At 41.3% G+C, this 26,832-nt stretch overlaps 1 protein-coding gene across 7 annotated transcripts in view; it reads right to left on the bottom strand.

Annotated features, from left to right (window-relative positions):
- ralgapa1 (Ral GTPase activating protein catalytic subunit alpha 1) overlaps positions 1-26,832 on the bottom strand; it is a 75,030-nt gene that overhangs the window by 38,457 nt on the left and 9,741 nt on the right. For 3 of the 7 annotated variants that reach the window (XM_047341578.1, XM_047341579.1, XM_047341580.1), the window contains exons 12-38: positions 26,200-26,271; positions 25,916-26,064; positions 25,683-25,806; positions 24,867-25,013; positions 23,662-23,752; positions 22,724-22,888; positions 20,931-21,074; positions 17,245-19,110; positions 14,048-14,172; positions 13,725-13,959; positions 13,046-13,231; positions 11,383-11,553; positions 11,080-11,273; positions 10,900-10,998; positions 10,512-10,667; positions 9,544-9,672; positions 9,238-9,363; positions 8,296-8,354; positions 7,433-7,541; positions 5,716-5,826; positions 5,429-5,497; positions 5,189-5,326; positions 4,030-4,213; positions 3,022-3,140; positions 2,395-2,514; positions 455-1,085; positions 166-281 (exon numbers count right to left, since the gene is read on the bottom strand). In XM_047341578.1, the coding sequence (XP_047197534.1) occupies positions 166-281; positions 455-1,085; positions 2,395-2,514; positions 3,022-3,140; positions 4,030-4,213; positions 5,189-5,326; positions 5,429-5,497; positions 5,716-5,826; positions 7,433-7,541; positions 8,296-8,354; positions 9,238-9,363; positions 9,544-9,672; positions 10,512-10,667; positions 10,900-10,998; positions 11,080-11,273; positions 11,383-11,553; positions 13,046-13,231; positions 13,725-13,959; positions 14,048-14,172; positions 17,245-19,110; positions 20,931-21,074; positions 22,724-22,888; positions 23,662-23,752; positions 24,867-25,013; positions 25,683-25,806; positions 25,916-26,064; positions 26,200-26,271 (5,835 nt within the window). The remainder of the gene's footprint in view (positions 1-165; positions 282-454; positions 1,086-2,394; positions 2,515-3,021; positions 3,141-4,029; positions 4,214-5,188; positions 5,327-5,428; positions 5,498-5,715; positions 5,827-7,432; positions 7,542-8,295; positions 8,355-9,237; positions 9,364-9,543; positions 9,673-10,511; positions 10,668-10,899; positions 10,999-11,079; positions 11,274-11,382; positions 11,554-13,045; positions 13,232-13,724; positions 13,960-14,047; positions 14,173-17,244; positions 19,111-20,930; positions 21,075-22,723; positions 22,889-23,661; positions 23,753-24,866; positions 25,014-25,682; positions 25,807-25,915; positions 26,065-26,199; positions 26,272-26,832) is intronic. The other 4 variants (XM_047341582.1, XM_047341584.1, XM_047341581.1 and 1 more) reach the window with 3 other exon arrangements.

The following is a 26,832-nucleotide window of genomic DNA, read 5'->3' on the forward strand; positions in this document are numbered from 1 at the left end:
TCCTCACTATTGTTCACAGCAAGTGGTCTTGAAACCTCATGTTACTGCTGAGTAGTACGAGCCGAGACACTATGCACTGATTATACACTTGCTGGTTCTGCATAGAAAATACAGGAATTAACTGGTTTAATACATTCTACTCAAATGAATATGAACACCACACACGTGAAAGACGAATTCTCTCTCAGCAGCACACTGCTTTAGGATGGCATTGATCACATCGTTCTCCTGCTTTTCCGAAACACAAGCTGGAGGAGGGGCAGGGATGTTGAGCGGCATGCCTGTGGGGACCAATCAGAAGACAAAATGAGCAGTTTATCAGATTTGGTGTTTTGTTTCCTTAAGAGCTTCAGGTTGCTGTGTAATGTCATTATGGATGGATGTTCCTCTGTTATAAACCGAATGAGGGACAACTCAGATTAGAATTTGTTTTAATCTGTGTGTGTGTGTGTACCTGCTCTCTGTAGACACTCAGGACTTGAGTATCCCAGATACTGCAGCATTTCATCCAGAGCATCATCACCTTCTCTCAGTGAATCCCATCCTGGCACCGCCTCCCGACACACACGTTTAGCCAATGGCGGAGCTAGAAATTGTTCCAAGGCACAGTCCCCAGGATCCTCCTCCCCCTCCATTCTGTGCTCATTCTCCTCCTCCTCCTCCTGCTCCCCGTCCTCCCCATCTCTCCCTTCTTCCTTTTCCTCCTCACTTACTTTCCTCTCCTCTCCTTCCTCCTCCCCCTCTGCCTGAAACTCTTGCCGTTCACCTTCCATCGCACTTTCTCCCTCCTCTGCCTCTCTTTCCTCTTGCTCCTCCTCTACGCTGTCTTCTCTCTTTACCTCCATCTTTTTCGGCAGACCTCCCGGTGAGTTGCGTGTATGAACATTTGAACTGTGAGATGACTGTGTGTGTGTTAAAATTGTATGCGGTGGGCTGGCTGGGGAACACAACGGAGGGCCGTAGAGAACAGCAGAGTCCCAGGAGTGTTTTCCGGCTACATCGCGGATGATCACACGAACACAAGCAGGAGCAGAGGACAGACCAGCTGTCATTCCTCCCCCTGGTACACCAGACTCTGACCGGATCTAAGAACCAGAGGAAGTCAACAGTAGATTCTCCAGTTATTTAAGAAATCACCCCAACACATTACACACAATTTGCCTCAAACCTTCTTAAAAACTGTTTCACTCTTTGGTTTTTCCTTTTGAAACTGGTAGATTGTCAATCTGAAATATACTTAATAACTAGAATTACTGCACTTTGGTTGTATGCCTCGGCCAACCAGTAGTTTCCATGTACATATTTCTACAATTTTTTTTTACAGATTCATATAAGGTCACTGTGACCTTTGACCAATGTAATGTAATCACTTAATCTTTGAGTCCAAGTGAACATGTGTGCCAAACTTTAAGATTCCTTGGATATTACATTCACAAAGCAGAACATGTGCTTTGTGAGGTCACAGTGACCTTGACCGTCAACTACCAAAATCTAATCAGTTCATCCTTGAGTCCAAATAAATATTTGAACCAAATTTGAAGAAACTCCCTCAATGTATTCTTAAGCTATTGTGTTCACAAGTATAAGATGGACGGAGGGACAACCTGAAAACAAAATGCCTCTCATAAAAAACATTACAGATTTAGGTCATATTCATGGTAAGTAAGAAAGTAAATGTATTTTTCATTGTACCTAGTATTCCTATGCCAAATCATAGAATATCAAAGACTTGAATCCTTAATAAAGTTTGGTTTGGGTGGCTTAGTGCACGATGAAAAGTTAAAATATCAGAAATAGTGGAGCCAGAAAAAAGGGGGCTTAAAAATAATACACAGACAGATATTTACGTTTGGGACATATTCAACGGATAGACATTGAAACTGTGGTGAAAGATGTCAACCACGCACGGTACACAGAGAAAATAGGCAAGAACTCTGAAGAGCAGCGCAGCTCATGTGCAAGAGAGCGGCTGACACACACTGCTCACACAGGCAGTGTGGCTGCTCTTACTCGATAACATGGTTGCCGAGAGGAAAGCATGACGCTACGGGACACACGTAAGCCGCTCAGGCAGCCAGTGTGGCCTGGGTGTTTGAATATTTTAGTGTTGTCTTCTAGAAAAGTTACCGCTACATTCTGTAGTAATAATAATAGTAATAATAGTAATTACTGGGTTATTGAAACAGAAAATATTTTTATAATGAATTGCTATGTAAGCATTAAGAATCAAGTAAAGCAAATCCTTGCCAACATTTAATAAAGGAGTAATCTTCACTATCACCGGGTGCCTTTTAGGTTTGATCTGAGGTATGTCTTGCAGACAAAAAGTTGTATAAACTTGAAAACACAAAGCTTGACATTTTCTCAGGGCAACTTTCTTTCGGTTGAGTTTACCTGAAGCACAGAGAGCAGTGTGGACCCATTCAGAACCAGGAACTGCAGGTTTGGGGAATGGAAAAGTTCTGGTCCCAGGTCAGCACTCTCACAGAACGGGTTGTCTTGGTTTTCACACACCTAAGAAAAAATAGCCCACAATGTAGGTCCAGCAAAATGCCAAGATTTGATGTACTCAAAAGTTTTTGGGTTTTTAGAAACCTCAGTCAAGTCAATATCTCCATATACGAAGCCCTTTTCCACCAAATGAGGCATTGCACAAGTAAACAGTAGTAGCAAGAGTGTGGATCACATTGATTAACTGTAATTGTGTAAGGTCTAATTATTATGTAGAGTGCCTTGAGATATATGGAAGTATTATTTTAGAATATAGGACAAGATGGTGAATGTCCCTGGTGTCCCCTATTATGTAACATGTGTTGTGATTGGGTGCTATACAAATAAAATTGAATTGAATTAAACCTGTAAGTGTTTGTATTCTGTATTTGTTGGCAGACTACTGACAAATTCTCTCATGTCTTCTTCATCCTCTATTCCCAACCTGACCCGTCCACTAATGTCCTCAGGGAATGCTCTTAAAAACCTACTACTTTTTAGGTTCAAACTCAATTTATTGTCAAAAAGTACCTGACTGGACAGTGTAGCCGGCCCTCCGGACATGGGATAATGCCCGAGGTGGTTAACCAGGTGGGTGATAACTGTTCTGGCTGCGATGGAAACCAGGCCCTGCTGAATACGGCTACGAACTGCAGAGAGAACAGGAAAGAGGACATATAGTATGACAAGGATACAGTTGTGAAAAATACTTTCCAGCTTCTAGATATGAAAAGTTTACAGTTCATTCCTATGTTTTCAGATTTTTAGGGTAAGGCTAAAAGTTGTAATTGTTTCTAAGACTTGATAGTTCAACTCTAAGTTACAAAAACTTCAGGATTTAACCTAAAACACCAGGTAAAGATACAAACACACAAGCAGCTTGTACATAGTTTGCCCCATGCTGAGGAGAAGCCAATGCCATCACACACTGTGCTGCCAGCAGATCCTGGCTAATCAACATCATTACACACACACTGTGACACACACTTTCCAACAGCTCCTTATTGACAAGCCTATGTGTAGAGTACAGATATGTATTGACCAGACACTTTCAATGACTCCTAAACCTCAGGAGACCTCAAAAGGAGAAAAAAAAAAGAAAAAGGAATAACGTGAACATGAAAGGAGTAAAAAAGAAGGAGAAGAGACAAGATGTAAGGAGACAAGAGGAGAAGATGAGAGAAGAGAAGAGAAGAGAAGCATGGTCTATGAGGGTGCTCCAGTCATTAGACACTGTGTCCTGGTCGACCACAGCAGGGGACAATACACAGTCTCACACGGATGAAGACTGTTGCGCTTGCATACATATACCGCTACCGTCTTATATCTTCAGTGATTGGCAGTGGCTGGTGGAGAACTCTGGGTCATTTTGTCCAGAGTTTGTCTCTGCGTGTGTGTGCATGCTGATATGGACTGTATATAAGCAGCAAATGAATGAATAACAAATGTATATATTTACATGCTTGCTTCTTGGAAATCAGTGATGAACACCAAATGATGGTCACAGCATGTTCTTAAGTTGTGTGTCATGTAAATTACCTTCAGTGACAGGCTGTAGTTTGCTGGATCGCTCTGAGTCTGGGCTGTGCAGGGGCTCTGGTTCTCTGAGACTCTCTAGCGGCAGGAAGGGGTCGTAGTCTGCACTCAACAGGTCTGACAGCTGCAGTGGGTAATACTTAGGACTGTTGAAAGACTGTGCTCCATACACACAACCGTGCAATACCTAGACACAGATTAAAAGAAAAGGTTTTACTGGTTGCTGATGTAGGGGCGCTTTCACACCTACCGTGTTGAGTCTGTACCCCCTGACGTCACAGTTTAGTCTCGGACCAGATTAAACTGAACCATGGTTCAGTTCACTTGCAATGTGAAAAACTTTAGTTTTTTAAAGTTCAGACTTTCAGTCCAACCAAGCTGAGACAACATTAAACATTTGAAGAAGACAAAGAAGCAGAAGCGGCGAGCAGGATGACGATGTTATGTTTAACTGACAAGGATGTCGTACATTCAAACTAGTTTCGAGCACTGCGCCTGAAGTTGATGATGCTGCTAGTAATACCATAATGATATCACGTTGGCAATTAACAAAACAAACCAGTTCATTAATATTCTTGATTAAAACGGAAAGACTACTACCTGCCGCATTGGCAACACGCTGATGTCAGATGTGCGCACATCGTCAAACCAATCAATGTCAAGTATAGGAAGCCCACATAAATGATGGCAACAGGGTGTACATCTGTCATACAAAAGTATTTAGTCTGCTCCTTAAATTTTAAACATGAAACCAAAATTATCTTGATCAAATGTAAATAACGTAACAAAGACATGAACCATGGTCTGATCTGTGAAAGTACCCTTTGACTTGAATCCATTTTGCCTCATTTTCAGTTTATACTGTATTTGGTACATAAATGAAATGGTAAAATCCATGTTGGCTGCACTAGAAACAAATATATAATGCCTTATATGAAAAACACACCCAAATATAACAAAAAGTAACATACAGTATATAGTGAAAACTAATGCAATGACACTTACATCATGTTGTTTTGTTAAAATCACTTATTTTCAACGTGTCATGTTTTAGTGAAAGTGATGTTGAACTTTCTGTGATGACCAGCTTCTAAAGAATGCATGAACATTATTAGGGATAATAATGTTAGGAGCCATGTTACCTTCACACACACTCACACACCTTATAAATACAGCTGAGCAGAGTCTTGACGGGCTGGTCCCTTTCCGGAGGACTTCGAGTTTGAACGGGCTGAAGGAGAATCTTTGGAGACAGAGCCATCACCCAGTCCAACAGACACAACAGCAGGGAAACTACCAGCTGCAACAAACAAGCATTGTGATAAGACAATGTGATACCAGGTTACTTTCTAAGCAAAGTGAGTAATATTTTGAGAAATACATTTTTGTATGTGTGTCTTACCCTCTTGTCAAGTTCATGAGGAGAAGACTCGGTAGTAGGCAGCAAGCACGTGATGGTTGCAATCAAAATCTGAGAAAAATGTAATCAAGTTTGTTAAAACTGTCACGACTGCTACAACAACTTGGTGTATTTAAACATATTCTTGATTTTCTAAGATCGCAGCTTTACAAAGTACAGTTTAATTCATCAGGAAGTGTGGACATTCTGAGGGTAACTTGATAAAAATTAAATCAAGTATTTAGAAATATTCCATAATTTGTTCAGAGGTAAAGTCGTTCATGTCTCACCTCTACGATCTTCTTTGGAGTGTCAGGGGGGAATTTCTGAAGATGATCCACGTAACTGATCAGAAGGTGAAGGATGTCCGACGCCACCAGTGCTACACTCTTGTTGGGGTACTGGGAGATAAAACACACATAATTCAGGTTAACTCAGCATCTTTGGATAATTTCATATTTATATGTGGTGAAAGAATGTACTTTTTTAAGTACAGGGTATAAGCATGTTATTAAAATGTGGGTAAACCCCCATTGCCAGTAGTTTGCCTTTCTGTTTTTTGTTCGACATCACAAACGCAAAGTTCTCTCACCTCGCTGTCTTGTTTGGCTTTAGTGTTGACTTTTTTTTTTCTTCATTTCTAATATGCTACAGAACAGTGTACACATTACCTTGGATGCTTTATCATTACTTTTTTAATTATCAATTGTAGTGTGTCTAATAGTTCCTTTCTTTCCTTGTTTTTTTTACATCTACGACTGTAAAAAGTGTATGTTGTGTTAGGAAATGTACATATTAGTATAATAAGGATCAGCCTCTACAAAAATAATGCTTCCAGATGAAAGGGAAGGAGGACAACAGAAAGAAGTGGCTCTGCATTAAAATATGATAATCCCTCCATTTTACTGCATGTGTCTGTAATCGAGTGTGCATGCCACAGCGCACATGGCTGATGCTAGTGGTGGCTGGTATGAAGGCAACAGATTCAAAAGTGGACAAGATGTGTTTGTGTGTATACAGTGTGTGTGTGTGTGTACGTGTGTGTGTGTGTGTGTGTGTGTGTGTGTGTGTGTGTGTGTGTGTGTGTGTGTGTGTGTGTGTGTGTGTGTGTGTGTGTGTGTGTGTGTGTGTGTGTGTGTGTGTGTGTGTGTGTGTGTGTGTGTGTGTGTGTGTGTGTCTTAGCAGGCCATTGGCTGCCGATACACAAACTGGGGATTCCAAGGTGGAAAAGGTATGCATGTTTGTTTGTGTCCGTCTAGAGCCACTTGGACATGGATGAGACAGTAAATGTTGGACAGTATCATTCTGATCCACAGGCCTCCCAGTCTATTGGCCTGAAACAGACAATACCAACTGAGGCAATTTTACCAACACTAACAATCATCTCCAGCAATGTTTTCCATCATACTTTTGGCCGCTCGCTGCCCGCCATGTTTAACACATCCACAACCTGACTGTCCAGTATTCATTCAGTGTGTTGTTGCAATCAAAATTACCATCATTATGGTTTTAACCAGTAATGTCACCACTCAATTCAGTTTTAATCCTTGTGTCTGTGCTTTCCAATTAAAGTAAAAAAAACTACAGATATTGAATTAACCCTGCAGATCTGGTTTTAACAAATCATTTGCAGGGGTAATACAGAGCTGAGTAGGATTTTTTGAATGTAGATTTAGATACTAAACTTGCTTTATATCTTGGATGAATTGCCCAATGAATGATGATAATGTTTTTAAATTATACAAAGCCTAATTATGCATCCAGCCAGAAGAAGAACAGATGTTCAGACACTGTGTTGTGCAGATCAGTGTGAAAACAGCCTGTTTGATTCAGAGTAATTGCTTTGGTCTTATTTCACTGGATCACAGTCATGGACAGAGACAGTACCATGGTCGGTAGGGGGGGGATTAACAACTGTTAGTTTGTGTTTGGAGCTCAGCTGGGCTTTAGAGGCTGGGTGTGATATGTAACCACAGCTTTTTAAAGTAGTACAGAGTTGTGACAGACCTTCAGAGTGACACAGAGGACGTTGAGAGCATCTTTAATCTGTGGATGTTGAGTCCCGTGAGCCAGCTCTTCACAAAGCCAGACACCCAGACTGCACAAAGCCACACACCTGACAAGACAAACAGAGTGAGAGCAACCGATGAACACATGCTGCTGCTATACACATTGTAACGGTTCTTACAAATTCTGTAAGTTTAGCCATTTTGGACATCATGTAAACACTGCTTGGGTAGTAAATATATGCACAAAGACAACAAATTACTGACCTGTGGTTGTATGCCTCCGCCGACCAGTACAGTTTCAGTCTACATACCTTTTTTCCAGACTCATATAAGGTCAACGTGAACTTTGACCTTTAACCTTTAACCTTTAACCACTGAATTCTATTCAATTAATATTTGAGTCCAACTACGGTCGCAGTGACCTTGATCTTTGACCTCCAAATTCTAATCAGGTCATCCTTGAGTCTTAGTGAATATTTCATCCAAATGTAATGAAATTCCCTATAGGTGTTCCTGATATATCATGTTTGCAAGAACATGAGGTCACCATGACCTTGACCTTTGACTGGCAAAATCTAATCAGCTCATCTTTGGATCCAAGTGCAAGAATGTTCTTAAGATGTCTTGTTCACAAGATGACAGCAAGCAGTAAAATAAATACTATGTTGTGCTGTAACATTATTACATTATATCATCAATGAGTGATCAACCTATTTGTATTTTCGTCACTTGATTTAAGATAAAAATGTGCACTAAAATACAAAAGTGAAATTATATAAACTATAATTTTAATTATATTTTTATTAAAAGAGGTTTTCTCTCTCTCACACACTCTCAAACACACACACACACACAATTTACCTAGCAGGAGCAGAAGGTTCGTCCCTGGCAGACGTCAGAATGGTTTTGATAATGTGCTCCTAAAAAACAAAGAATACACAAAACATACGACTGGTTACGTGTATATTTATATCTGCATGTTATTTGTTACTCCAGGTATAATGAAAAGACTCACTGTGTGCTTTAAGACTAATTGTTTTTCAGGTAATAAGAAAAACGATTCTTGAGAACAGATGTAATGTTAATATACATAATACACACATGCCACACTTAATGTGGACATGTAATCACTGTACAGGTGTGTCTCCTAACCCCCCACACGTTCACACACTCATCTGGTCCCATCCATCCAGTCAGTGCTAATGACCGCTTAGTGATTCAAAACAAGTTGATGCTTTGTAAAAAAAAAACAGTGGGCAGGCCTCAGGTGCTGCCGTGCATGGCATTAACTGTTTACACAGCAACAACAACAATGATAACAACATTACTCCCATAGCTCTGGACTCTAACAAGAATGACTGATGAGAAATTAAGCTATTAGTTTGCCTCTGAGACCCCCCATGGACGCTCAGCAGATATGTGTGACAAGGTTTGGACTTACCTGGATTTTACACAAAGTAGGTAAGTGTCTGAGCCTGTGTTTTGGTGGTAAACTGACATGTTTTGATTTACTGCAGCAGAAGCTCCTGCTTATTGGCACAAACTTTTTAACATTAACATGGACATTAAAGTCAGTCTGTGATTATTCTGAGGAAGGATAAACTAATTTAAGTGGGAGCTAATTAGATAAGTTCTATTTTTCCTCTCTTTTGCCACTTCCACTGTAATTTATGACAAAGTTTAGAAAGATGATACCTTGTCCCAGATCAAACTAACTTGTCTTCTTAGAATGTCAAAAACATATGGTTAATGCTAAGCCTACCAACTACCCGTCATGCCCGAGCTACTACTTCCTCCACTGACCTTGACATCAGGGAACTTGGTAAGAACCACATCAGCTGTGGTGGGATGGAGGGCTGGAAGCTCCCCATAAAAGTTGGGAAAACACACAAGAGATCCGAGGAGGATCTGAGCCTCTACTCTTGGAGCCTGGAGAGGAGGAAGAAGGGAGGGCAAAAAGAAAAGAGGAGAAAAAGATAGAAAAGCTAATTAAATAAGAAAAAGGGAGAAACACATATGCGTATCATCGTGTGTGGTATACAGGTGTGCAACACTTTGTTTGGACTGACTAATTACATGAAATTTTATTAAATTTAATTAGTGTCTTACATTGAGTGAGGAGCAGGCTGTAACTCTAGAAGCTGCAATGATGAAGTCCAGAATCAGCATGGTGGCTCCTGGCAGACCGATACTGAAGAACCTGGGACTGCAGTGCTTGATAATGGTGTTCACAATATCCTGAAAAATAAAGGTTTTTAACTACACACTCTTATAATTATAGGAACTAAAGCTAAAGTACATATAATCAGGGAGTGTTAAGGACAGAGGATGTCGCACCTTGTTAAGCCCTATGATACAAGTTAGTTTCAAAGTATTTTCAAATAAAGTGTTTTGTATTCCATACATTGTTGTTCCTTGTTAAATCCTTGTGCCTACATTACCCACAATGCAAATCCCCCACCAACAGATTCTGGTGTGTTCTTCAAGTGGCAGCTAATGTAAAATAGAACTGCAAACTTAAGCTGTTTTCAGAAATTCCACTGTGGAAATCACATGTTCATGTTTACAGCACATCATCAGCTTCTTCTACATGTATGACACCACTTTTTCATCCTGAGATATTTGTATTCTTCCAGTTTTACATCGATCACATGATAGAAACATCATCAACGCGCACTCTTTCACTGTGAATATTTTCAGGAAATGTCCTGTTGTATTATCATCACTTGGCATCATTCGGATATTTTCGAGACATTTTACTAGGGGACTGGCAGGAAAAGTTATGGAAAATGTCCAGAGCAACTGACATTCCCACATAAAGCCCGTCTGGGAAATTTCAGGAAAATGTCCGGGCTTCTGTACATGTCTTAAAGTATCTAGAGGTGAGGAGCAAATGACAAAGGTTTACTAAGTTAACTTTTTTTTAACACTACACCCTGAGATTTTTTTCATTTTTTAATTTGTAGTCTTTAACCCCAACTGACTTGAGTGACATCACATGTCAGTACAAGAGTGATTAATGCTATATTGTTGCTCACGGTAAAGTAAACCAGCTTCAGGGTAATCCCTAACCCTACCTGGTCTTGGTGCAGCAGCCCTTGGTGCATGATGTTGTAAAAGTGTGTAAGAAAGTCTGTGTTTGGGGAAACATCTTGTCGTCTCTTCATGATCCTGCAGATCAGCTTATAGGCGTGAAGCTTCCCCTGCTTGTAACGCTCTGTCAGCATGGTGGCCTGCGGGAAAAACACACAAACACAGACAGAAAGAAATGTAGACATGAACAGACAAAACATACATATGCAAGAAAGTTAAGATGTTAACTGGCTTGATCGTGCAGGTCTTCCTGTCTGTGTGCACTGAATTGTTGTTAAGTAAATATCTATCTATCATGGTAACTAAATAAAAATAGGACAATACAATCTTACTGTAATGGATAACAGAGGACCTATGGGGATTAGTCAGTACCTTGAAGAGCCATGGGGTGAGAATTCTCAGAGGAGGGATCAGACCAGGAGGAGGTGGAGATGATTGGTTGTCCAGAGAAATGCCCAAATTATCTCTTATCTGTAAAGAGAAATGTCTATTTTAACCACAACAATCTTTATTGTGAGTGTTAAGTTGTGGTTGTGTATCGTCAGTGGTTACCTTGGCCAAGTTTTGCCACAGTTCACACAGGTAGTCAAAGACCTGAGCGTGAATCTCTGGGTCTTTGATGCTATTGACGTCCCCCAGGATACCCAGCATCCTCCGCCACATTACAGTGGCGACATCTTCGTGCCAACCAGTCAGAGAACCACCCGCCATCACACTGCAGTCCTCGCTGGGAAACTCACTGGTTTCTAAAATCAATTGATGAATCAGTTAGTGACTCTGTCTTGCTCATTCACAGCTGTATCTTTAGCAGAAAAAAATGTGTAGAAATAACTTATGTTTGGGTGTGTGTGTTACCCAGGTCATCAGGGGTCTGCAGGACAGAGTTGTGGAGCTTCTGGTCCAGCTGCAGGTGTGTGTGAGAGTGGGAGTGTGTGTGATCAGCATGCTCTGCTGTCAACGTAGCGGGGGAGGGCGTCTGGGACCGAGAGCCTCCAAGAGAATGCATTGGAGAGGCACTCTCAGAACCTAAATAACACGGCACACACATGACGAGTAGAAAAGAAGGATGAACACGAGAAGGAGCCAGAGAACAACAGCCTGTTTCATGAAGCAGGTTTAGTGAAAACTCTGGGTTTTGGTTTTGGGGACTGAGGTACTGTGTGAACCTAAAGTGCTCAATGGCAAGTTTTCTTCAACAAACTTAGTCTCCATCAGGTTACAGCTAAATAAATTGAATATAGCAAATGGTATGGCAGCACTTGATCTATTATAGAAATGAAACGCTGCTACATAATATAGTGTAGTGGACTACGCTCAATATCATGGGGTTAACTTAGTGACTCTTTTCTCCCACTAAAGCTCTTTCACTGATGCTGCGTTGTGTTTTTGTCACATATTATCTCTCTAGCTCCGCTGAATTAAAATGGAGGTTCTGTTCTTTATTTACTAGTTGCCATGGTGAATCACAGTATGGGAGCTCCATAAATGATTTTTTCCCACCATGTACACCATTAATTCAGAGCTGAGCTGATCAGCTGTCCTGGAAATGTAAAGTTTTCCATCTCAAATTTCATCAACTCAAGAGTTCAGAGTTAAAAGGATAGTTCACCGAAAAATTTAAACTCACTCATTATCTACTTACCACTATGCACTACTTTTGTTTCTCTGAGATGGTTTTATAAGTGAGTAATTTACAGAGGAGGTTGAGGAAAGGAAAAGTAAACAATAAAGTTTCAGCTCTACAGGCTTGAATTCAATATAGAGAAAGTTACAGCTCATGTACAGTGTTCATAGAAGTTTAAAGAAATGTATCACAGTGCATACAAACATTTAAGTGTTGTGAATAACTATTTATAAATGTCCATATGATTATAATCAGCAGCGGGCATATTTATTTTTACCAGGGAGGAAGGTCGTTTCAAATTCATTACCAAAAAATGAAAATATAAATATAAAGAGAACAGAACCTTAAATAGTCACTTAAAACTGCATGCTTGTTGTGTGAAAAGCCCGAAGCAAAAGTGGTATTTACTGAGCTCATGCTGAATCCTGCCTGCCTTCTGAGGATCGTAACATCTTAATGGATGTTTTAATGGCCACCAACGCAGCTAGGATTTCTCACGGTGCTGATGATGTTCAAATCTGACAGTGACAGCGAGTCAAAGAGCAAAGAGTCTTCCTATTGTTTTTGCTGCCATTCTGGCATCCTCCTTCCATCCTCCTTCTGTTTTGTTTCCAAGGAGAAGGCAATTTTGACTGTTAAATATAAACTTCGGGTTCAGTTAGCAGCATTAACTATTTCTATCTGCACAAGTAGTGCAGATAGTATTTTTGTTTAAAGGGGAGGGCATCACCCTTCAAATCGCCGTATGATTACAATTATATTGTAATTGCATAAGTGGCAATTATACTATCTAAATGATATAAAAACACTAATGTGAAGGTGCTACTCTTTGCATATATAACAAAGCAACAGAAATATAGTTGGAGGAGTCTTTATGTTACAGATTGGACATACCGGTAACAGTGACAGTATGGCTGAGGCTGCTGGTCTCTGAGTCGATGTGAAGCGTTGTCAAACTAGCTACTTCATGTTCTTCGCTGGCTGCGCCCCCGCCCAGACTGTCCTGGTCCAGTGAGCTGCCCCGACCTCCACCCCCAGTTCCAACTCCTCCTCCACAAGATTCTGAGCTGAAAGTAAAATCTTTAGGAAAGAGATTGAATTAGTAGGAAGGTAAAGTTTCATTGACTTGCTAAAGTTACTCAGCTGTCACACTAACCACTGAGGCAGTGTACTGCCACACAGATTGTGGGTACAGCAATCTTAGAAATGATCAATAGTTTGAGGACTGAAGTGGTAAAGTACAGTACTAAGAGCTTACACATCAAGAAAATCTGAGTTACAAAAGGCTTCATTTTTAAAGAAAGAACAGCTACATAATTGATACTTTTAAACTGTCAAGTGAAAAAGATGTGTTTTGCTTCAATAGCCTTGATTCAATTTAACTGATATATACATATTTTTTACTATTAACACTGTCTGCTTTTCTATTAATGTAATATCTATTTTATATCCTATGAAAGATAAATATTCTACACATTTTGTAAAACAAGACAAAAATCAACAGAAAACGTTTGGCAAACTGATCATGGTAATAAATACAAAATGTATCCAGAATCCTTTCTTTGTCCCTTACTATCAAACTTGCAGGTTGAGTACTGAAAGGCATTGAAGGAGTCTGACTGGCTGTCCGAGCTGATGACATCAGAACCGCTGGCACTTGCAGGTGACGTCCACTCAGAGGGAACACCCGAAACATCGATGGGCCGAGGATCATCCGAGGGTCGTGATCCGGGACTCTGACCAGCCTCCAGGAGCTCGGGCAGGTCCCTGGGGACCTCCAAACTTCCTGGGCTGCTGCCACGGCGGCCCTGTGTGTCAAATAAGAAGCAGTGGTATTTAGTTTCTATGATTTGTGTCAATCAAACTCTAATCTGTGTCTAAGTGTGTTGCACTGACTGCTGTTCCTTTGCTCCTCAGTCTCTCCTGGATGAACTCGTCCATGAGGTCAGGGAAATTTGGGTTGCTGCTTCCAACATCACTGGAGACTGGGCGGGCTTTCTGGATCACCTCCTCTTTATTGGCTACACACACACACACACACACACACACACATACATAAACACACACCAAGACATTAAGGCAGATTGATTATGATAGCCAAAAACAAAAGTACACCCTCGCGTCTCACCAACGCCTAAACACACACGCACAAGAATGACGGTAATATGGTAACACACATATAGGCAAGATGAGGACAAATACAGAGGGATAGAATGTGATAACACACATGATAGAGACAAATACAGGTTCATGTCCACTCAAACTGCTCAAATTACAAAAATAATTTTGTAAACTGGTATGACTTGCTAATAAATTCTACCTAAGTTTGTAGTTATTTTATTTAGGGATATAGTGACATTTGTAAGAGGTCAGAAAGTAATATTCCAACACCATCCATGTAGCATTAGCAGGATTATTGCTATTATTACTGCTGCTGATGCTTGATATGATAATATTTTAAAATGTCACATTATCCAGAAACAAATGAATAGATGAAGAGTTTCTCTGGATTGTAAGAGCAGTCCTGCTGTGTTTGCACTGTCGGCCTTGAGGTTATCAAAAGATTGATGTTAAAAAAAAAGCCACAAGACAGCAGGCACATCGACAGCCACCAGAAAAGCAAGGCAGGAGTTAATTCACACAATCATGCACATAGAGCAAGAGAGAATATCACCTTGTTAGGTCAGGACAAGCAGCAGGTTTGTTACTATGAGTTATGGTGCTGTTAGCTCGGAGGCAGTGAAAGTGCTCGCAGGATTAACAAACTAATCTTTAATTCCGAAGCCTGTGGCTGATGGAGTTGACAGAGCCTGGTTCAATATAATACTTTGATCAATAAAGCTTAGTTATTTCCTTCAGTAAAAATACGGATTCTACTGCCTTTTTAGCAGATGGAAATTTCACCTTGCTGCACATTTTTCCTTGAAGATTTTAGACTTAAACACTTACCAAACAACAAGACAGGCTGCGTGCAAACTGCACTGCAGGCGCAGTGTTACATCAGTTTGTGTCCTGATTGTATGTGCAACAAAGCCCCTGAAGGTCAGAGCAAAGACAGCTTTCCATCATTTAAATTTAAACTGCTTATTAGAGGATCAGCATCTTGCTGCAGTGATCACAAGAAAGAAATTAAGTTAGGAGCAAACACAGTTAACAACTTAAAGCAACAAAGCCTAAATGCCAATTTTGCTCAGGTTAACTTAGCTGAATCTTCTCCTGCATTTCTTCTTAACAGTTCTGCATGTTGACACGTATAATTAGTTTGTTACACAGTTAGCTCTTCTGGCCCAGATGTTAAATACCATGAATTTAGCTGTGACTGCTGGTAGACTATTTGACTGTCATGATTATTTGCCATGTCATCACCAACAGCAACAGGAATGAGACATCTGTATAGTACCATATGCTGAGGTAAAAAATCAGATCCTAACGGGTAACTGATAAGCAGCTACTAAGCTAATGACACTGTTGTATGAAAAAAAGTCTTATATATACTTATTGACGTCCCAGCATGTAGGTATAATGCATTTCAAACTGGGACTACAGCTTGAAAGTGTTGGTGCTATGGTTAAGTACAAAGTAGCACAATAGACATGATTAACTGTGATGTTAGCTGACACTACACTTACATTTCACACAGCCTTTATCCTCCATCACAGCTTCATAGGCTTTTCTTTGTAGATCTGTTTACTAACATATGCACGTACTGGACATGATCATTTTGTAACTGATGCTTTCAGCCTGTGTAGTTTGACGATGACTGCTCAAAACTCTACTAATACTTCCCAGCAATGATCTAGCTGCTGAGAAACCAGCCAAGAGACAAACATGTAACAAACACCAACAGAAACCCTGCAGTGGACTATGCTACAGTTCTGACAGCACTGTACAGCAGAGCAGATAAGAGGACTCTTCACTCTAAAACCTACAGAAAGCTGGCGTCTTGTGAAAGATCAAGTCAGTAATGTCAGCTGAACACAGCTTGGGGTGGAGAGACCCCCATACTTTAAAACAAGCGGACATCATGAAGATGCAAATACACAATATCTGGCACAAAAGCCAAACCAATTAAATACACAAATGTCTGGTGGGCACCGTTTGGCACAAGTTGGGAAGTAAGTAAGTAATAAAAGATCAAATGCGGCTGCACAACAGTGACTTCCACATCGAGACAGATTCACCTGATGTGATGCTCACTGTGCTCATATCAAAACAAAATGATTTCACCCCAGTTCTGCTGCCTTCCAGCCAAAGAATTAGAATGAATAGAAAGAGGTTATTTGAACTGCTGAATCTAATGTGCATCACTCTGTGGTAGTGTACATGGCAAATAACCATTATAAGCCTTTTCTTATTCATTCAAATTCTATGTGTTATTATAAAGAATTTCACATATGGTCTTATGCTGCATTCTAGTGGTCTGAGGATGAACTACAACAATATCTTTAAGTGTTTTCTCATCTAAAATAATACTTTATAATAATAATACCTTTATAAACTCAACTGTCATATCTACACATTTATTCTAAATGTCACAAGGCAAAGGCTCTCAAGATGTAAAATGCCATAAACCATTTGAGGGGTAACTGCAGGATATTATGTATAACCATGTATTTTCTATAGGCGCACTTCCTTCTGTACAGCTGAAGAGGGGCCAGAGTCCGGGGAGGAGGCGAACGAGGTACGAGGAGGCGGCATGCAAAATTGAGGAGAGGGAGGTGGAGAAGGGGAGAAATGGGCAGAAGAGGTTAAATTCCCAAAACCCTTAGGAAAAAAAGAAGACAGGAAAAGGGGGGGAGGGGCTCCTCAGGTAGAGGAACAGGTGGGAGGGTATGGGAGGACGAGGGGGTCCTTGACAAGAGGCAGGCTGGAGGAGGGGCTACGTTCAAGGTGAAACACATCAACAGGGAGTTGAATTTCAGTCCAGTAGCAAGATGATGAGTGTCAGCCCAAAAAAAATATCATTCCATCATAACAAACCAGTTAAAAACAGCCAAAAAGGAAGAGAGTTGTTGATGTTTGTGTTTTGTGAGTATACGTCACTCCACAGTTGTCGTGTCCTTTATGAGCCCTTCGTTCGTTGCAATCCTCACCTGGCGTGGTCGTCTTTCGTCCAAAGTAGCCCAGGACGTGGGAGTAGAGGTCTCTTAGCGATGCGTCACCCATGGCAGCGCGGCCCTGCCGCTGTGGCGACGAGCCTTGGGATGACCCCTGACCTCGGGGCCGGGGTTTGGAGGACAGAGCGTGAACCACAGTCTTATAGACGCCACCGAGAAGGGCTCCCTGGTGGTGACGTGATGAAGTGCTGCCTGGCTCCTGGGAGCGGGAGCGGGAAGCTCGAGATCGCAAGGCTGAACGTCCCAAGCGCCCACGCACCCCTGACGACACGCCTGAGGAACCTGAAACGCCTGATAGCGCTTCTGAATGAACCTCAGAGCTCAGACTGGATCCCACATAGGATCCAGAATGTTGTTTGTCCCCTCCACTCCCGGCTCTGTTTTCCAGCCCTCCAGCTCCTGCTGTGCCCCCTACCCCGCTGCCATCCGTAACTGTCCCAGAGGCTGATTTCTCATGTGCTCCTGCTCTGTGGCTGATCCCAGCCACAGAGCCAAACTTACCTGCTCCGCCTGCTCCCAGCTTGCCCCCTGACCCTGTCCCAGCTGCGGCCCCTGGCCTCTCCCCAGCTGAGTGACTGTGTGTGTGAAAATGACTGAGGCGACGCAGTCGGGCTTTCCAGTGAGCCTCTTTACTCTCGAGGGGGTTGTGGAACTGGACCGACTCAGTTGAGGGCCTGAAGCTCACATGAACACCCCCAGAATGTTGCCTCTTGGTGATACTACGAGGCACCTTGACCTTAGCTGGATCTGCAGTTTGGGTGGTTTGGTTTGATTCAAGGCTAGGTTCTATTGTGTTAGTTTCTTGTTGAATTAAAACTGGCCTCTCATTTCCTGCTGCTTCTTTTACAATCTGTTTATTTTCTCCCGTTTCCCTCCCCACGTCACATGTATCTTCCCATCCTGCTGCCTTCCCTGTATTTCCTCCTCCCTTTTTCTCCACAGTGGTTCTTTCTAAGCTCGCACTTCCCCTGGTATTGGGTGTCGGCCACTGACACTGCTGCTCCAGGCATTCATAGATGCTCCGCTGCTCTGCCTCACTCTCCTCTGTTGAATCCACACTGCTGTGTCTCACTGACTTACTTCCTTGCCTGTCGTCTCTTACCACCTGTCTCACCTCTCCTACCTGTGCTGTGGATTCTATTTGTGCTCTAGCTACACCGGTTTGCACTGGCGCAGGTAAAGTAACACTGTTCTCTAATGTGTGACCAGGACTTTCTCTCTCTCCAGCCTCCTCCTTTCTCTCACCTCCTTTGTGAGTGAGGTAGTCCCTAATAGAGGAGAATAAATCATCCTCATCTGCCCCAGCTCTCATTTCACCATCTTCTGCATAAGTTTCCTTTTCAGATGAAATGGCAAAGGCAGAATCCCAATCGCTTACCCAATCAGAGCTAGAACCTCGGCTTCCAGAGCCAATCTGTTGCCAGAACTGGTCGTAAACACTACCATCATCTTGTCCCTCTGAGGTCGAGGAAACAACACCATTGGAGAAGGTAAGAGGGGTGGGAGAGGGGGAGGTGGGAGAGTGTGGAAGTAGCTGAGCTGTGTGGCTGTTGGCTGCGAGTGTAGAAGGAGTGGTTGAGTGGTGTTGGTGCTGGTGGGGGTTTGGGATTGAAGTGGGATCCCTCTGAGGGCCTTCACCTTTGACCCGTTCTGCAATGAAAGGCTCCATGATGTCAGAGGCACTGCTGCTCCTTGCGAGGGATGAAAGGGCCGGGGAGTCCAGGTCACAAGTCCCGCCCTGGAACACCTCAGAACAGGAAGTGGGAGGGGCCTCGTCGCTCTGGGAGGAGTGACGCATTCGAGAGGCGCGGGATGTCAGCGTGATTGGTGGGTCCTCGAGGTCTGGTAATTGGGGTAAGACAAAGGAAGGGGAGTGAGGTTAGTAGAGGGTAAGTGGGGATCAACACATTTAAATACACATAAACGGAACCGACACAAGTTCAAATAAATAAAGTGCCAAACTAGATACCTGCACAGAAACCTGCAATAGCAAAGAGAAAAACAAAGAATTCTCAAAGGTGTGTAAATGATCTATTTTGATGATCATGAGCATGACAACACCTTTCTGAAGTGGTGAGGAGATTACAAGATGGGGAAAAGAGATGTGTAACATAGATTGATCCACACAATTTTACTTTACGTTCGATTAAAGTCAAGTTGAGTCATCTCCGACATCACAAGGTGATATATTTACCTGAGATGGAGATCTAGGAATTTCATCTGTCTGTTGTCAAGTTGAATTTAACAACTAGGAGAAACCCTTAGTTACATTTTAGATTTAGCTGACACAGAATAGCATCCATGGCTAAGGAGACAGTTTTTTACAACTTAATCAACTTCAACCAGCTAGCACTGTCTGCTTGTACTGTCACAGACATCTTAATGAAAAAAACCAAAATAGAAACTACCTTTAAATGTCTTCTTTAATGACATGCATATATTGGAAATTGATATTTGGCAGTTGAAAAGAAGACTTAAGAAGCTGTCATCATAAATAGATTTCCACATTACACACACACACACACACACACCAAAATGAATAAACACAAAAGTTAAGTAAAATCATGCTCGCAGAAACCATTATAAATTGCAATCGTCGCCATTGGCAAGTTGATTTCAATTACACCTCAACAATAAATGTCATCAAATTAAATATCACACAAGACATTGGTGGAATCGAAATCAATAAGAAGGGAACAGAAACAAAGAGTGAACAACTGTTTGGCAGAAAAGGGTGCATGCATGTGTAGTTGATAAAATGACAGAAAGAGGAACGTGCATTTGTGCAGGCGGGCAAACACGAGTAGGTTCCTAGTTTCATGCAGACAACGGAAACAGAGAGACACGCTCCGTCTCCATCGAACTGTTAAAATTTGCAATTTACATCAAAATGAAATTGCGTTTAATATTTGTGTAAAATCAAAACGTCAGGAGATGATGACCCATTGCTAGAAGCGTGGCTATATTTCATACAGTACTCTCTATGCAAAATTCAATTGTGCCAATTAGTGTTAAAACCACAACAGTAACTAACTTATACATGGAAAGCACAGTGTTAGCTGTGGAGGACATACATGAGAGTATTTAATTAACAGTTGCATAATAAGACAGCATCACTTTATGCAACTCATAAAAAAACCAATGTGATTATTTCTTACTCCTTCTCAATATCACCTATGAAGTGTTAATTAAGCTTTCTCCAGAAACAGAATATTCCCCCGTATAACTTAAGCAGGTGAACCTTCATTTTCATTCACATGGCAAAGACCAACGCTTTACACCTTACATCTGATGAGACAACTTGGATAAGTAACTCATCTCTTCATTAAAACATCACTATTTTAAAAAAAAAGGAAAATAAATAAAAAACTTAAGCTTAAGTTGCAACACAATATGGTATCATCATCCATTTGTCACATGCAAAATTTCAGCCAATGCCGATGAGATGATTGCAGAGATTTTAAAGGGAATGATCATTAACAGTTACAGATTGATGATTCCTAGTGGACCCCGTGCAAATCGTTCCCTAAGGAATGATAATTACACAGCCAGAAAAATGGGGAGACAGAGGCGAGGTGACAGACATTAAGTTTCACTTTCAGACAGACGTGCTGATGATGCCTAAAGTTTCCAGGCAGACAGGTAGTGCAAAGAGTGTGTACCTGCCAGCTGGTCGGCAAGGGGGGGTAGTAAAGGGTTGCGGTGGTGGAGGACAGGAAGAGGCGGAGCCAGAGCAGGAGCACTCTTAGCACTGCGGATAAAGGCTGAGGACAGCAGAGAGTCCCCCGTAGAACAGCTACGCAGGGCTAACAAGTTGGGAAGAAGAGATGAAGAGAAATAGAAGAAAATCGGGAAGGGTGTGAAACAGAAGGAAGGATGAGTGCAGAGGGAAAGGGAGGGCAAAGTGTGGAAGGGAAAGAAAATGCATATATATGGGAAGGATGTAAAAGTGAAAGGAATGGAAAAAATGACATATTCAAATATTATGTCAAGAAAAAATTAAGATAGATAGATGAAGAAAATGGAGCAAAGACAGCGAAGAAGAGGAAAGTTTAAGGGCCGATGGAGGGAAGGAGTTGGGGGAGGAGTGAGACAGGGTTAGCTCTGGAAGAAGATGTTGAGAGGCGGGTGGCAGCTCAAATCTCCTCTCACGACCACGGTACACAGGAGCACTACATTTGTCTGAATGCTGGTCAGAGACAGTTAAATCAGAAAAGGAGGTTGTCTGCAAGTTTGACCAAATTTATGACTTTTAAATACATTTGCTGTTAAACAGGCAATTGTTCTTTAGCTTGAGTCACAGTGAAAACACACCAACGCCCAGGATGGACTGCCTGTGTTGCATGTGTCTGAACTGCTGCGGCTCACAGGGGTGTGTCCTAGGGGTGTGTCCCCACACCACCAGCGTGTCTGCTGCAGAGAGGTTAATACCAGCCCTCTTTTTACATAAAGATAATGGCCATCAATAATAATAATCATCTACAGTTGATGAGCGGTCAGGGGAGTGAAGAGTTGTAACCAGAAAGCATTCACATAATTCAAACATTGGTCAGAAAAAGAGAGAACGAGAGAGTGCACACTAGAAAACCCCTGTCCTTCACCAGGGCAATTGAAAAGGTGTCAGTTTTATCTAACGTTGCTGGTGTGATGTCAATACGACTATCAGCAGATCTCTTCTCTTTCTGTTGATGCTGAGAGCCGCGTGCTGAACAAATAAAAGAAAGGCAAGGCATCAAAACCGTAGATGATGCACTGTAGCAGTGAGGCTCGAGCTGCACGCAACATCTGTGTCTCACGCAGGAAATGATAACTGGTTCTGTTAACATGGACATAGAAAATAAAACTGGGACGTACTGCACATCATGCAACACAGGCAGTGTGTCCCAGAGCTAGGGGATTTTAGAAGTGGTACATAACATGTTAAAGAGAGACGAAGCTTATCAGCAATGGCCCAGTTTATTAAGGGTTAATAAATACACTACCTGGCTATTTTAAGCCATTTTAGGCCCCATAGACACACTTCTAACAGTATTTAATTTATCTTTACATTCCACAATCCGACACCCAATACCAGCATGAATAATTACCCATGTATCATCACTGAGAACTGAAAGAGAACCTCATAAATATAAAGTAGTAACTTAAATAATAACAGGCAAAAGTACATGGGTTGTATGTAGTTTGTCATGTTAATACATGTTTTTTAAGCGTTTCAAAAAAGTAAATGTTTATGTTATATGGAGTGTTGGAAGGTAACAAGTACAAAACCCCTTCCAAACTGTATCCTCTGATTTGTTCTTATCATAACTCGTCTTGCTGTAAGCTAAAAACGTTTTTTCAGTCTAATGGTTTTGTGACCATTTCTCTCCCATCAATGGCCACAGCTGAAGGTTTCACATAAGTCTGTTCCTCACAAACACCAGGAGGATGGACGTGTAAGAAGGGAAATACTGACCTACAGTCTTCTGGCGGACGATACTCCTGGCCTTTTCGATGCCTGGTGAACCAGCAGTGGTGGCACTTCGCTGCCTCATTGCTGCGGCCTGACCTGGTGGATCTCTGCTCCAGCCTTTAGAGAAGGAACTATCCACAATCTGTCGCTGGCCCTCTGAACCGATACCTTGAGTATAAATGGAGGGGAAGCAGAGAAGGAATTATATATTGTGAGTGTCAATTCCCTGGTACTTAAGGATATGTTCTGTCTCTCTCTGTAACTACAGCAGATTTTGATAGAAAAGTTGTCACGTGATGCAATGCACATTTTGTGTCATGTTTTTATAATCATGGAAATCTCTTCAGACCGTTGACTCAGTACTTTGTAGAAGTCCATCTAGCAGCAATAACAGCTTTAAATCTGCTTGTGTAAGAGCAGCACACTTGGATTTGGGCAGTTTTTTTCATTCTTACTGGCAGATCCTCTCAGATTTGATCAGATAAATCTGTTAACTGTCATCTTCAGCTCTCCACACATGTCATATATGAGGCATAAGTAAGGCCTTTGGCCAGTGATGAGTCTTTGGGTCTGAATATTCTTGTAAATGGCACATTTCACTTTTTGATTATGGGATATAAATTTGAAAAAAATTCTAAAACCATTGAAGTGTGCAAAATGTGAAAGAGTCTGAATAATTTCTGAGGCCTCAGTAGATCTCCTTATGGTCATGGCTGAGAAATTGTGTGACATTGTTGACACTAAGCTGGGGTGCCTGCATTGTACACTTTACTTTTTCCACTTTAGATATTACACTAAGGATTATGATTGTAATTGTTTTTAAGTGTTGCTGTTGGCTTTGGTTAATGTGATGCTAGGATCAGCTGGCTGGGTTTCAGACCTGCTCTTAGGAAGTTGTGTGTCTACACAGGATCTGTCAGAGTCTCTGGCGACGGACCAACCTTTTCCTTTATGTTTCTTCTGTTTTTGTTCACTGAGTTTGTCCAGAGGCAGCTCGTTGAGATCCACAGTATACAGGTTCCTGGCCAGCACCTACAAAACAGAGACATACACAGGATAGTACATGACGAATGACAAAAAGAAATGCACGAAAGATGATATTTTTAAAAGACAAGCCAGAATAGTTTTGTTTTTCGAGGATTGTTACAGCCGGAAACATGCAGCTAAACTGGATGAAAACAACCTTTAATGTCTAAAGTTCTCACTCTTCTGAGGAGTTTGGATGTTTTATAACGAGCTTTAACAACACCACATTCTGACAGAGACAATGTTGTGCAGGGAACTTCTGTGGTGAGCGATCTGATAGTTAAGAAACTGAAACCTGATTCAGAAGGAGAATTAGTAAAGGAGCATTGTTGCTACTGTGGAGCTGCTATCATCACACTAACAAAAAATTGTGCATTGTTGGCAAACATTGTGCATTTTCCAGTAAGAACAAAAGACTGCTGTGACATCCGAATATGCTGTTGAGTTTGGTGAGAGGTTTCAGAACATGAAAAGTAAAGAAAAGGAAACAGAAGTAGCTAAACATATTTACCAAGCTGTTTAATAAGGAACCAGCTAATTCCCCTGACAACCTACAGCATAAAATCGTTGAGCTGCAAAGTGCAAACGACAAGCTCAGAGCTAAACAACTCCCTCTGCTCTGTATGTACGTCCTTTTCTGAGGAGACGTGTACTGAAGTTTCTATCTCTGTTTGGGATGACGTACTGCTGTGAGCAGTTCTTTCCAAAACTGACTGATGTAAAGACCGACTGACCCAAACCTGGAAAACCAGCCGTGAGTATCATTATAATCACAAGCAGTTCCAGCCCCGCACATTTGACACAGTAGTGTGATATACTAGCTCAATTCTTTAGTATGGTCCCTCAAAGGATGTTATACATTATAAAGCAAAGAATCATGAGGATGGAAGGAGAAGAACGGCCGTCATTGCAACTTACATCTGCACAGTTATACAGTTGAGAAAAGATATGAGTAACAAGCAAGGAGTGAGGATGTGTATAGTTATCTGGATATGAAATAAATGACCATATATTGGGATATGAGATTTTGGTCTTATTGCACAGCCATAAACACAAGTTATTCATATACACAACGCAGACTGCTTGATATAATGTTTGGCAGTAGATGAAAACATGGTACCTTGGTGAGGGTTTCCATGGTGAGAGACCACTCTGTGACCAGTTCCTCCCAGCATGTCAGGGAGGACAGGACAGAGAGCAAGTCATCCCACAGTTCCCTGCTGATGTAGACGTTTAAGTTCCCCTTAATCCAGGCTACTATTAGAGTCTGTGCAGAAAATGATATAACGTTATATAAGAAAAGCTTTCTACGAATAAAATATAAATAATAATTGGGACTGAATATTACATTACATTACATTTCATTTAGCTGATGCTTTTATCCAAGGCGACTTACAATAAGTGCATTCAACCATGAGAGTACAAACCCAGAATCAAGAAAGTACAATTACTTCAAGAAAGCCAAACTACAAAGTTCTATAAGTAAGTGCCATTTAAGTGCTACTAAATTGTTAGTTTAAACTTTTATTCAAGGAATACTGACTGGATCATACTTGGGCACAATTAAACTTCATTAAAGTGTTCATAAAATAAGTTTACTAAATAATACAACTTCGTCCATGCGTAAGCAGGACTTCAATTAATTGTTTTTACAAATACTTCTGTATTCTGACTAAATTAAGCCCAAAATCATATTCAAGCAAACTACTTTTATATTAGATGATTAGAAAGTTGCCATGAGTGCGTCAAGTACTTTTACACAATCAACAAGTATATACCCTACATATAGTTCAGTAGACAATTATATATTAAGCATCTAGAATACCACAAGCCCATCTGTCTTCCAGAGACTGTGCAGAGAAAAATCCTGTGTCCTTCCGTGTGTTCAGTACTTTTGAAAGTATTTACCTTATTTGATGTAGTGATAGTGATGTACCTGAAAGATAGGTCCAGCCAGTCTGCCCGACAGTGTGTTGTTCTTCTTGCCCTGAGGCATGATGGACGGCGGTCTTTTCATCACTGACTCTGTCACCCTCAGCAGCACCAATAAGATCTGCTCCCTATGAAACAAACACATGCACCCAAGTTAAAGTTTGAGGTGTGTTGAATAATCCCAGTCTGCACTAACAAGTAACATTGATTGTGTTTGTCCAGCATTTTTTTTTTTACCATGTTTTATTATCCATGGTCTCGTGCATGACGAGGCTGCGGTAGATGTTCAGGACTCGCTTGCACATGTCGACATGCTCCTCTAAAAGGATCTTGATGTCGTTGGCAGGCTCGATTAGAAAAACATTCGAGGAGTGGGTGATAAACACCTGCAGACAAGCAGACAAGTGGTTAGGATGGTAAATGGGTCGAAACCTACTTTTTCAAAAAGTGAAAAAAAACTATTTGCTGCAATGATGAGACTAAATGTTTGAGTGAGACATGAAGACAGATTGAAACCATACCTGTAGTGTAGTCTGAACTCCGGCATGAACACTGTACTCCAGCAATTCACTGTCAATCTCTTTGTTCATTCCCTGACAAGGAAAGCAAACACACAGACAACTCTGTTTACTCAACACATGGAGTGTCACCCAGCCTGTGAAAATCATCCAGTTCCAAAAAATGTTTAAATATCATGTTATCGCGGCCTGGGCTTCAGATCAAAATATAAAACTGAAATTCTGGGTTAAAAACTTGAAGCAGGAAGTTTAAAGCAAGTGGGCATTTACGAGGAATGTGTATGTGTGCATAAAGATCTGTTCCCATGGGCCATCATTTATTACCTCAGACAAGAAAGTTACGTTTTCACTTTGTTTGTCAGTCTGTCTGTTAGAAGGATTACGCAAAAACTACTGGACAGATTAACATTAAACTTTGTGGAAAGAGGCAGTATTGGTCAGGAAAGAACTTGAACTTGCGGATCTGAATAAAAGGGCGGATTAAGGAATTTTCTTTCACTTTCTCTGCAGCGTTTCTCACTGAATTCATTCAACCTTTTAAGGTAGCAGGAGTGCACGTGTGCAAACATCACTCCAACGTGCAACAGATTCCAAGTGACAGGAACACAGCGTAAAGAGTGAAATTCAAGAGTTGCA

Source organism: Hippoglossus stenolepis, chromosome 10 (genome assembly GCF_022539355.2).
Source record: "Hippoglossus stenolepis isolate QCI-W04-F060 chromosome 10, HSTE1.2, whole genome shotgun sequence".
In the NCBI taxonomy this organism is placed as follows: Eukaryota; Metazoa; Chordata; class Actinopteri; order Pleuronectiformes; family Pleuronectidae; genus Hippoglossus; species Hippoglossus stenolepis.